Source organism: Lontra canadensis, unplaced genomic scaffold (genome assembly GCF_010015895.1).
Source record: "Lontra canadensis isolate GAN:19392208 unplaced genomic scaffold, GSC_riverotter_1.0 scaffold69, whole genome shotgun sequence".
NCBI lineage: Eukaryota > Metazoa > Chordata > Mammalia > Carnivora > Mustelidae > Lontra > Lontra canadensis.
Genome location: NW_022631063.1, coordinates 6,966,047 through 6,978,662, shown reverse-complemented (window position 1 = coordinate 6,978,662; position 12,616 = coordinate 6,966,047). Strand labels below are relative to the sequence as shown.

The window sequence follows — 12,616 nt, the reverse complement described above, 5'->3', positions numbered from 1 at the left end:
AGATCTAAGGTATGGAGTTGGAAGGTAGCTTAGCAAGATAGTAAGGAATGAGTAGGATTTCATTATTTGAATTTGCTCTTTCTAACTAATGACGTGTCATGCTCGGATGACTGAGCGAGTTCTTTCAGATGCTGAAGCTTAAGAACTCAGTGAAGAAACCGAATGAACAAGTCCCTCTCCTGAAGCTAGTTAGGCCAAGGGAAGTGGTATACCAAGCAACACCAACATCCAGCTGCTTTCCAAAAGTGAATGTTTTGCTTTGCTGTTGCACAGAGTCACTCTGTTGTAGTTGAACCCTGTCTTCATTGCTTATTAGCTTTGGGACTTTGGGTTTAGGCATAGTCCATATTGCAGAGTCATTTTGGAGAATTAAGTGAGGCACAAACATGAAAAGCATATGAAACAATGTCTGAAGCTTAGGAAGTGCTCCACAAATGATCGCATCATTGCCTGTCTTCATCTGCAGCCTTCTCCGGCTTCATTGCTTGTGACTTTGGATTTAAATAGAAGCAGGGCCTCGAAGGAATGGTTGGGAGCAGATGTTGCATATTTGCTTTTATTTTATCTGCAGACATCAATGAATGTGAGCAATTTGGGGTTTGTCCCCAGAACTGCCAGAATACCAAAGGAAGTTATGAGTGTTCCTGTGCCGAAGGCTTCAGGTCTGTGAGTGACCAGTATGGAAAACGATGCGCAGCTGATGGTATGATGGGTTCATGTTGGGATCAATCAGTTGACTTTCAGAGAACTAAATGCTGATGAGTACAATAGACCAGAAAGTGAACTTCAGACTCTAGAAAGTCTTATTTTTAATTCACCAGCTACTTCTCTTCCAATGCCCATCCAGGCTCTTCTCTCTCCTCTTCTGCCAGATTAAAACAATAACTGCAGTACCCCAACAGATATGCAGGAATTAAAATAGGAGTCAGTATTGTTTATTATTCTGGGCTTAGGCTCTTGTCCGCCTTGATAAAACTTCAAAAAGTGAACAAGATGTCACCTACCAGAATATTCAGATAACAAAAGCTTGCCTAGAGGGTGGTGGTCAACAGAAGGAAATTAATGAAGCCCTCCAGCTCCCACTCCAAGATCAAGGTTTGAGGCCCTGTGATTCAGGATGGATCACAAAAAACAGTCACATTCAGTCAGGGCAAATCAAGGACATTCTGTTGATAAATCTTTTTTATTGTTCATGGGCTGCTGATCACAGATGGAGGGAGTCTGGCTCATTTATAACTTCAATCACTAGTTCTGCATTTTAGGTTAATGCTGGTATCTTTGAGAGTCAGGCCTGATAGAAGGCAGTAGTAAGTACTAGATAGAAATGACAAAAGAGAAAGACTGCGTGGCAGAAGTATTATATAGTCCAAATTTCCAGAGGTCTCATCCAAATCAGAGTATCCCCGTCAAGGGGTATAGGTCTTTACGAGTCTTAGAGATTTGAAGTTTGTGCTAGAGTTTAAAGAACATGATAGGGAAGATACGGAAATAACATTTTACTTTGCAAATTAAGGGTAAAATGGCTACCCAATTTCTTCATACAAATTGGGTCTTAAAGCATACATCTGACTAGCATTCTTAAATTGTTTTACACCCCCCCCCAAACATTTTGACAGTGAATGAAAACTAGGGTAAAGGCATTTGAGCAATTGGTCTGATAATTAGGCAGCAAATTTAAACCCAGTTAACTAACTCCTTTTAACTAGATGACTGAAATAAATGCTTATGGTCATATAAAACACAATGCCAAGACAGAAGAAATCTATAAAGTGAACTTTCAAAAGTTACTTAAATGAGATTTGATTGACATTATGCAAGTAAATTAAATTTTAAAATTATAGACTGTGTACCTCAGGATGAGTCAACATTGAAATAGCTACTTTGGGTGAGAACAAGAACAAGCTGTTTTTGTCATTAGCTGAGAGATAAATTGAGTCGTGGAGCTGATTACCTGCTAAAAGAATCATAAAATCTATCAGTAAAGAGTAAGAAATGAGGACATTCTGGTAATCTTCTGGTATCACTATATATACTGTGTTTCTTCCATGAGATTGTCTGCAGTCTTGTCTGTTTTATTGTCAGTGAATAAGGGCAAAAAATCGGGAAAAGAGGACACTATCTGGGGGTCTCAGTCTTGTCTTGTTCTAAACCATTACCTACAGAGGACAAAGAATAAAGAAGTGATAACATCCCTAACAGAAATAACTAGCTTTCCACCTGAAAATGGAGACAAGAATATCCAGTCACAGATTTTGCACCCCAGTTGGTAGTTGTTAGTTCTATTGATTAGCAGAGGTAGTCAGATTCCTATAAAAACTTGTGTTTTTTTAAAGGTGGGAGGATACTTATTATTTTCTATCTGCTTCATTTAAAAAAGAGTTCAGATAGAATTCAAAGAAATATAACAGCCCTTGTCTTTTTTTACAGGTAACCCTCCTTTGTTGCTACTGCCTGAAAACGTACGAATTCGCAAATACAATCTCTCATCTGAGAGGTTCTCAGATTATCTTGAAGGCGAGGAACGTATTCAGGCTCTTGATTATGATTGGGACCCCGAAGGCATAGGTCTCAGTGAGTATGAACTTTGGCAGCTACCATTGATATTAATTGAATTAATTGAATTATAAGGTGTTAAACTTAGGGGCATCTGTTTTTTAGTGAGTGAATTTTGTTGCATGAGTAGAGGATATAGCTCCTCCTACCCAGCGTCCTCGGGACGCCTTAATTTGGCCATGTGTCCCAGCGAAACTTTCTCAACTTTCAACCGAACCTTTTCCCATCTCTGGGGACTATCCTTTTAGGACCACCTCATATCCCTTTGTTTAATATCTCTTTGTCTCTGCTCATGAAGGGATTGTTCTTCCCTATCCCTGTACCCTTCAAAATTTCTACTCAAACTTCAAAGACTCAGTTCAAATGTCCCCTCCTCTGATATCTTCTATAACCCTTTCTGGGCACAGTTCCATAATTGCTCACTGGGTGAGCCTGTAGGGTTTTATATGTGCTTTCACTAAAGCACATGTTACATTTAGTTATAGGCATCCACATAATTTTCTCCCTGTACCTTAACCATGAGCTCTTTGGAGATAGGATTGAATCTAATTCGACTCTACAGGGCTACCATGTGACCCAGCATCTGACCCAACAGTGTATGTGCTGGTTGCTTGAGGACTTTATTTAGTTAAATGAATGAAAATATGAAAAATGTTTATTGTTGAGTCTCTCATGGCTCTCTGGCATGTGTGGGAGATGGTAATGGGGCAGGAATCAGAAAACTCATCTTCGATGCCTGTTTCCCTCACGTACTGAGCTTTATAACTAAATAATTGTAATGATTATAACAGTTCTCTGGTTCTCCATTTCTTAACTGTAAAATAAGAACAGTAATCTTGTCTGCCTGCCTCCCTGGAGAGTTCTTTGAAAATCAAATGAGATAACAGGTGTGAAAATGTTTTGCGAACTATCAGTAACTATGCTATGTAAGATTTATTATGGCTGTGTTTTGACACTCATTTACACAATACAATAAACTTTTCAAGAATGGCAAACACCTGGGAAAGTATATCTTTCCTTAAAAAGTCTGCCTTAAAAGTTGCGGTCTTCCTACGCATTTTAAGATGCCGGCTGTCCACTGTCCTTTGGTCTATACACAAAATAGGACTTCTCAGCTACATAGCTCCTTTACTGCAAGTTATTGACTAGCCTGCCCCTGGCTTATCTATACATTTCATTTTGGAAACTAGAACTTGATCCTAATGAGAGTAAATATAGGCTCTTGGTTGAAATGTATTTTAGTAAGTTACCTTTGAAATAGAGACACCCAAGTCAGTATCAATAAGCTATCAGTTGAAATATTTGTAGCTAGTAGCTCAAGTATGATGTCCTGAGGTTTGATGAGATCAATATAATTGAATTATTTGTCTTATAGGAACAATAAGGAAGTAGAGATGTCAGTAAATGAACAATAGTTGACCTGCTTAGACCCCAGTTTCCTCTCCTACCTGATGTCCTTAACATGAAACTCAACTGTGTGTCTTGCCTTGCAGGCGTTGTATATTATACTGTGCTAGGGCATGGCTCTGATTTTGGAGCTATCAAACGTGCCTACATCCCCAACTTTGAATCTGGTACTAATAATCTTGTGTCAAAAGTTAACCTGAACCTGAAATCCATAATGCAACCAGATGGATTAGCAGTGGACTGGGTTGGAAGGTAAGTTCTTGTCTCTTGTCTCTTGTCTCTTATATTATCCTGGCCAGACCCCCTACAGCTTGTCATGGCAGTGAGTTAAGCTGGTCCACATAAGGGTAGCCCTCAGCGCTGGTGCAACTGTGTGATGCCTGGGCTTACTGTATCTAGCTCCCTCAGCCACCTCTGCTCATCCCAAGGTGTCAAATAAACATTATCATTTCCTGTATTCTGTGGATGCCATGAAAAGGTTTGGGAGAGCACTAAGGTCAAGATCTCATATTATATCCAGGAGAGCGTTCTTGCCAACAGAGTTTTGGATTCACAGATCAGAACTCTCAGTATGGCATTTTGTGAGGAAGTGGAACAGCCTCCAGTCCTACAGCAAGGCAGTTGAGATGAAACATTTTTCTCTTGGTAGTTATTTTGAGGGGCAGCAATCCACATCTTGTGTTTTCAGCAGGGCTGTTTTGTCTGAACAGATTGGAAATTTGACTTTCCTGTTTAATGTTTGGTTTTGAGTTCATAGTGGTGTCAGCTTTGTTCTCCTCTTTCAGATTTTCTAGAAACCCCAGGGACCAGAGGCAAACATTTTGTGTGATCCCTAAATATGAACCTTAAGTAGGATACAGGAGATGTAAACTGATGTGGAAAAGTTCATAAGCTCCTTCTTCAAGAAAGAGCCTTGCATCAGGAGTGACATTTATGGGAAAGGGATTACATTAGGATCTGAGCTCAAACAGTCATTGAATTCCCCATGTCCTTGAAAATGAAGGAATAATGAAAATATGTTTGAGAGGAAAGGCTCAGGGGCTTGTTGCCCTCTGGGATAATGGAGAGTCATTTACAGCATAAATTAATTTTCACTTTTTAACAAACTTGTCTGGTGCTTCTGGAAGACTTGAGCGTCTCTGAAGAAGTTAATTAGGTCCCTGCTGTGCCCACAGGCTATCAGGGCACTCATTTCAGCATTTTCTGTCAGGAATCAAGGCCTTGGAGAGTCAGTAACTTGAAACTCTAGACTTTAGCACTTACTTCTGAAAATCAACCAGGCAATTCATGTTTGAAGTTTCACTTCTTAGCCTTCATGAGCAAGTGCGTGAAGAAACTGATGGAAATCTTTCTGCTCGTACGGGACTGAGACCTGCAGGGTAGTGGAACAGGGCGGGGTGCCCTTGCTGAGTTTGTTATTTTGGAAAGGCTATTTCCACTCATTCTTGGAGCTGATGCCGGACTGCTGTTGATGCCAGTGGCGCTCTTCGCTAAGCAGGCTCCCAGGGCAGTCAGAATTGGCCAGCTCAGCAGTGCCTTATGACTTCGACCTGGCAGTGCATGTCTCCTAGCAATGTCAGATGTGAGTCCATCATCATCACTGACTCTGGCTGATTAGGCAGGAGTCCCCCCGCCACTCCTTATGCTTCCACTTGTAACTTTCCAAAGACCCTTGGCGGAAGATACAGGGGCATTCCCCAGAGAAGGAAACTCTGCTCTGACCACTGGTTATCTAAGTAGTTGTCTTGTTGGCCCCAGCTTCCAAACTGGAGGCTCTCATCTTTAGACCTGTTCCCCAGAAGTGACCCATCGAGACTTTTTTAGATGTTTAACTTTGTTCCTTTAAATTCAGGCATATTTACTGGTCAGATGCCAAGACCAAACGGATCCAGGTGGCTAAACTTGATGGGAGGTACAGAAAGTGGCTGATTTCCACTGGACTGGATCAACCAGCTGCAGTGGTTGTGAATCCCAAACTAGGGTAAGTACTCGGTGGGGTCCTTCACATTCTAGATGTTTTCCAGTGGATTGTCAAAAATTTATATCTCGATTATTTTTTCCTAATTGGACTGAAATTGTCCTTGGACTATTTGGAGTGGCATCTATTACTAACTTGAAGAATTACAGTATTCCCAAGGTCATTTAGAACCATCCAAGCCTCAGACTGATACTGCATACGGGTCACATTTTTTCCATAGCCCAGTTTGTCTAAAGTCCGCACATTTTCTCAATAGAATTTAAGGGTTGGTCTCAACCTGATGATTAGACGAGACTGCAAAGTGGTGGCTGGTAGCCTAAATGCAGCCTACAGAGAGATTGGACTTGAACAAAGCAGAGTTTTAGGGTTTTTCAAATTCAGCTACAAACATTAAAAAAAAATGTTTAAGCTATGTTTTTGGCTTGAAAACTCAGAACAACTGATAACACTATGTAGGTAATGACTTCTTTACCTAGAGGGGGAGAGGGAGAGGTTTCATGCCCAGTGCGGAGCCTGATGCAGGGCTCCATCTCATAACCCTGAGATCATGATCTCAGCCAAAGTCTATAGGCGGACTCCTAACCGACTGAGCCACCCGGGTGCCCCAGTAGGGATGCCTTTCTTGCTGCAGTGTTGCCTGGAACTTCTAGACAGGGCTTTGCTCTTACCATCACTTGATGTTTGTAACTGTGATGCACCACTCATTTATGTCTCCTGCCTGGTCCTTCCAGGTATTTGAAATAGTGCCATCCCTGGTCTGTGCAGTTCTATAATTACGAATTGGATGCAAAATAATCCATTTTAAAATTGGTATCCTTATTTTATTCTCTGATAAATCTCAAACACAGAACAGTGCTGCTAACACAGAAGGCATTCAACAAATATTTTATGAAGAATGAACAGCTTTTGTGATTATACATTTTAAAGTGTCTGAATATATATACTCAAACAGGGCTGGGCAATCTTTATGGAGGAAGTTTTCAAGAAGGATAGACCACAGATGCACTGGCTCCTCCTTTTCTCACCCTGTCTTCTAAAGTAAAGTGCAAAAATCGCATCACTTAACACCCAGATCTCTATGACACACAGCAGATTTCCCTGTTGGAAGGTCATGCTCTGCTTCGGTGGAGAAGCCTCACTAGATGAAATATTAAAAAGAGAAAACCTTCTGTTACAGGCTTATGTACTGGACTGACTGGGGCAGAGAACCTAAAATCGAGTCTGCCTGGATGGATGGACAACATCGGAAAACCCTGGTGCAGGAGGACCTTGGTTGGCCAACAGGCCTTGCTATTGATTATTTGAATGATGACCGGATCTACTGGAGTGACTTCAAGGAGAACAATATCGAAACTATAAAACATGATGGGACTGATAGGAGAATCGTTGCAAATGCAGGTTAGAAATGGGTTAGATTTTAATATGTTCTGTAATCAAGAAATATATTTCTAGTGTCTGCCCATTTTCTCCAGGAGGAACCTGATCTTAGGTTGATACAGTTTCTTAGCTATCACTTCTTCCAATTCCCCAGCTGCTCATTTAAATGCAAATGAATCCATTAGCAATAATTAAGTTTTTTTTCCTTGTAACATAATTTTTAAAAGGTGCTCTTAGCAACAGATACTGGAATAACTGAATTTCCTGTTAAGTTGGCCTGATAGAGTGGCATTTCAGGTGTACCAATGGAAACCCATGTCTAACCACTTCTAGACCCATTTGTTTTGATTATGCTCAGTTGCTTATTTTGTACAACTAGAAACATCTAAAAGGAGAGAAACATTTTGTTTTCTTCTCCAGATTTCTGCAGAATTGCAATAATCCAGTACCTGTTAACTCTATGTGATAAGCAGTGTCTTATGTTCAAAGGAGAAAAAAATATATATATAATCTCTGCCATCCAAATTGTTGTGCAAACATAAAACTAAATCAGCAACTTGAAAGTGGGCAGGTTCCCTGTAATTGCCATCAACCAGTAGGCATTAATCTAGTTCAACATCTGTCATCTTGATCTCCCAACACTGCACACTTCTGTGGTCACAGTACAGAAAGTCTGCCTGAATGTTGTATTAGGGATTAATTCAAGCATAATGACATCTGATACAAAAGAGGGGTAGGGTATTTTCTATTCAATAACCTTGTTTTGCTTTGGGTTTCCTCTGTGGGTAAACAGCAATGAACCCATATAGTCTGGACATCTTTGAAGGCCAGTTTTACTGGATATCTAAGGATAAGGGAGAAGTGTGGAAGCAAGATAAATTTGGGCTAGATGAGAAAGAGAAAATGCTGATGGTGAACCCGTGGCTCACTCAAGTTCGAATCTTCCATCAACACAGATACGATCGGTCAGGTAACACCAACCTTGGAATAAGATGTTCCTTATTATCTGGAAACTTGATTTCAAATTAATGGCTATATTGTTGGAAAGTGGTAATGGATTATAATAGTCTGATCTCTTGGTACATGAAAGGGGTGTGTGTGTGTGTGTGTGTGTGAACCATTTTGACCAAAGAAAGATAAAATTGGAGGTCAGATGCAATTATGTACATCACCAGCAGACATGAAGTAAAAATATTTCAGTCCTCATTGGAATTGCAGGTTTATACTTCCAGGCCACAGAATACAGCAGGCATCAAAGTCCTGCTTGGTGGGTGTCAGGTGGGTTACAACAGGTTTCCTGGATATGGTCGGTGTTATACACACTTACAATTCCAAAGCTAGGTGAGTCACATTATCCTGAGCTATGAGAGCCTAGTTTAAAATTGTCAGTCACATGCTATCCCCTCCCGTCTTCCCCATTTTCTTAGTTGTGGTCCTGTTTCATCAGGTTAGCTGTGTTCTAATTCATCCCTCACCATTGGATGGTGTAAGGTGAAAGGGAAGGGAACTACTTCTTCTTCTTCTTATTTTTTAAAGATTTATTTATTTATTTTTTTATTTGAGAGAGAGGGTGGAGAGAGAGAGAGAGAGAGCAGGAGAACAGGAGGGTCAGAGGGAGAATCAGACTCCCCGCTGAGCAGGGATTCCCAACCTGGGACTTGATCCCAGGACTCTGGGGTCATGACCTGAGCTGAGGGCAGACATGTAACCGACTGAGCCACCCAGGTGCCCTGGAAGGGAAATTCTTGAAGAGAGGAAAGGAAATCAACTTTTATTAAGCTCTGTAAGTCAGATTCTCTCTTCAAGTGTTAATTCTCACAGATGGTTACCTCAGTTAATCTCCAAAACTGTATAAAGAGGTTTTATGTTCCTCTTACTTATAAGGAACTCCGCTGATACAGTAGCCGTTATGTCTTCCATGTGGTGGGGCTCTCATCCTGGGCAGTTTTGAAGACAGGAGGGGAGAGCACAGTGCACATGGTGAGCCCTCTCTCTGGCCTTTGTAGAGAAGGCTACCTAGGAGTTAGAGGAAAATCTGGAGTCAGCTGGGCCCCCTTAAGAGAGGGCTGATGACTGTGTAGGCGGGGGACCTAGCCCAGCTGTGTCAATTAGCATTTACTCGGGACAAGTAGTTCTCACATTTGAGCATGTATCAGAATCATCTAGAGAGCTTGTTGGTCCCCACCTGAGGGTTTCTGATTTAATGGACCTGAGGTGGCCTAAAAATGTCCATTTCAAATAAGTTCTCAACTGATGCTGGTGTTGCTGGGAAAGGAACCACATTTGAAAAGTCCTGTTCCAGGCCCTACACAAGAGTAGGCCATGGATGAGTTGCACTGGTATCTTAGGGGAGTTGGTGAGAAATGCAAGACTGTTAGGCCTCGCCCAACCTTTTGGAGTCCGATTTCCTAGGTGATTTGTATTACATTCAAGTTGGAAAAGTTCTGCTCTAGAGAGCTGAAGAAATGGGCAGATTTTGTGTGAGGCTTTGGGAAATGGTTTACAATTTTATAGCCATGCCTTGTGTGTGATTCCACATCGAATGACAGTTAATCAGGATCACAGAATATTAGTCTGTGAAGGAATTTAGAGATCATCTATATCTTGGAGACATAATAATAGGCTAGGATAGAGTTCAGAAGACTCCAGAATTACTTGGTAAGCTTTTAATGGTAACACTTGTGTTGTATCCTAGACCAATTAAAATCTGAATTTCTGTGACTGCCATCAATAGTGGTGAAATAGCTCCCAGGTGATTCTGATAATCACAGCCTTAAGTTCCCTTGTCTTGCAAGTAGGAGAACCAAAGAAGTCCAGAAGAAAGTCCTCCTGTGAGGGTGGGGTAGAAATCATATCTAACATTTGATCTGGATACATTATGATCTATGGTAATGAGAAATCTTGACATAATAATAGGGTCTTACTGGTCTTTTGAACTATCTCAGATTGCTTTGCATTGACTAGTTTTTGAGGTCATGCAGTGCACTAGACACCTACTTCCACACCTGCCAGGGCAAGGGCAGAGCTAGGTAATGCCGGAGAACATGTGAGCCGTACAGGAGTAGGATGGAAGGGCCACAACTCAGTTGATGAGCATATCCTTGGTTGGTGTTCTCATTTCCTCCTCGGACCCTAACTGCTGTTTTCATGTGCTTTCCAGTGCCCAACCGTTGTAAAAATGTCTGCAGTCACCTCTGCCTCCTGAGACCTGGAGGGTATAGCTGTGCCTGCCCCCAAGGGTCCGCCTTCATCGCGGGGAGCAGCACTGATTGTAACGCAGGTAAGGCCACTGCCTGGGCAGCTACGGGGCGGGGGCGGCTTGGGAACACTCCCCTGCTTTCCTCAGTAGGTTCCCTGCCAGTGTTTCACCTTCTGCAGGAATCTGAAAAATCCCTGTGCTGGGTCCTTTGCAGGATAGAGTAGGGGTGGCTTGAAGGAGGGAGGAGATCAGGGAAGAGCTGAGTGGGACTTAGGGAGCCCAGCAGAACTGGTGTTCCAATGATTGCTGAGAATTATTTGCAAGGATCTGAATAGGTCCAGCACCCCCATATCTATAGTCGTGTTGTTTTATAGGTATTTGGAAGAGTGGGTTTTCTATAAGGCTTCCACCTCCTTTCTCTACCCCATACCAGATGTCAGTTGCTCTGGAATCCATTCAGCCTTAACTGGAGTTCAAGTGGGGAACTAGGTTTCTGTGGTGGGGAGGCCTCACCCAGTACGGATGGGCGGGCAAGAAGAGGGTCACTGTTTTCCTTGCATGCTCATTCCAGAGTTTTGATAAGTGGAAAAGGGCCACATTTTAAAAGTCACTGTACACTCTTGGGAGATGGAGGCCAGAATAAGGATGCAGTGGTTTTTTTCTCATCTGAAATACTGCGGGTGACCTGTGCCTGGCAAGACTTTTCTTCAATAACTCTCAAATTAAGCAGCGTATCAACTATGGATGTCCACTAGTGATCCTAACTAGTGTCCAGTTCTTAACACACACATTTAAAAAATCATCCTGCAGTTCACCAGTGGCCCATTTTGTGGCTCACATCCTTGTTTTTATGTTTTAGTGACCATTTTATGGTTCCCATCCCTCAGTTTTAGCTGATGGGGAGATGCTTAACCACCTTTGGCCACCAGGGGGAGCAAGTGGTCAAACAATGCACCACCTTTTGGCTCTTCCCAATCAGGCTGAAATGTTGGTAGGTTTAGAGAATGAACTCAGGGAGAGAAAACTGCTTCCCTCGGTTCCCTTCCCGAATCCCCACCCTTCCTGAATCCCCACTCTCATCCCAAGGTTACTGGAGAAATATTGGCAAGCTTACAATATTCAGCAATATTTTGAACCAAACGATTTCAGGCTTTTGACATTTGTTCTCTGCGGTAGATGGATGGTTCGGACATTTATTGCGATTTCACACTCGGGAGTGGTGTTGTCCAAATTGTCACCCCGTCGACTACTTTCCTCATTTACATTTTTTGCCAAGTGCATTATAGTAAGATTCTTGGTTTTTAACTTAACCAAACTTGGTTTTGAACTTAACCAAAGCAAGCACGCTAATGGCGGTAGTTATTCCATATAGGGTCTTGGTTTGGTATATTAATTAGTTAATTTGGTAAGTATTTTGAGTGCCTACTACATGCTAGGCATTAGTGCTGGAGGTAATGGAAGTGAAAAAATAGAATGTTTGCTCTTGTTGGGTTTATATTCTAGTAGGACAGTAAATAGAGACCCACCCACCCCTAATATATAATATCAGGTCATAAAAGCAAAAGGAGAAAACCAAAGCAAGGTAAGAGGGATGAGGATGGGGTTGGGTTGCCTTTAGCTAGAGTTCCAAGAAGGCCTCTCTGATAAAGCGAATTTTGAGTAGAGTTTCACATTGAGGGACTGAGCCAGGATGGCATCTGAACTCCTTAAGTAAGGGCACAAGTAGTAAATACTCACTGAGCATCTTCTAAGTATGAGACATGGGAACACTAACAAGCCCATCAGGCACATCCGGGGAATAGATGGGGGCTGAGCTGGAACAGGGTCCCAGAGTGAGGGCAGTTTTGGAGGACTTAAAAAAATAAGACAGCTCTGACTAGCTGTCTTATCAGGCATCTCTGCCCCTGCATTGTGTGTCTGTCAGTTGCTCGATGGGTCCCTGATGCTTTGGAGCCTTCAGTTCAAGTCCAGGTGTCCCCAGACTGAGCTCTTGTATTTAACAGGGCTTGCGGAGGAGAATTCTGAAAACTTCCAATGAGAATGTGAATGTCTTAAGAGATCCCTTTACCATAAGCTTCTTTTAAACATTAATGTATGTTCTG

General features: G+C 42.0%; 1 protein-coding gene across 1 annotated transcript in view; it reads left to right on the top strand.

Annotated features, from left to right (window-relative positions):
* The window catches only part of LRP2 (LDL receptor related protein 2), a 206,694-nt gene that overhangs the window by 184,777 nt on the left and 9,301 nt on the right, over window positions 1-12,616 (top strand). Inside the window, exons 65-71 of the mRNA XM_032880388.1 lie at window positions 572-703; window positions 2,428-2,571; window positions 4,047-4,212; window positions 5,813-5,941; window positions 7,116-7,336; window positions 8,109-8,285; window positions 10,476-10,595. Coding sequence (XP_032736279.1) covers window positions 572-703; window positions 2,428-2,571; window positions 4,047-4,212; window positions 5,813-5,941; window positions 7,116-7,336; window positions 8,109-8,285; window positions 10,476-10,595 — 1,089 coding nt within the window. The remainder of the gene's footprint in view (window positions 1-571; window positions 704-2,427; window positions 2,572-4,046; window positions 4,213-5,812; window positions 5,942-7,115; window positions 7,337-8,108; window positions 8,286-10,475; window positions 10,596-12,616) is intronic.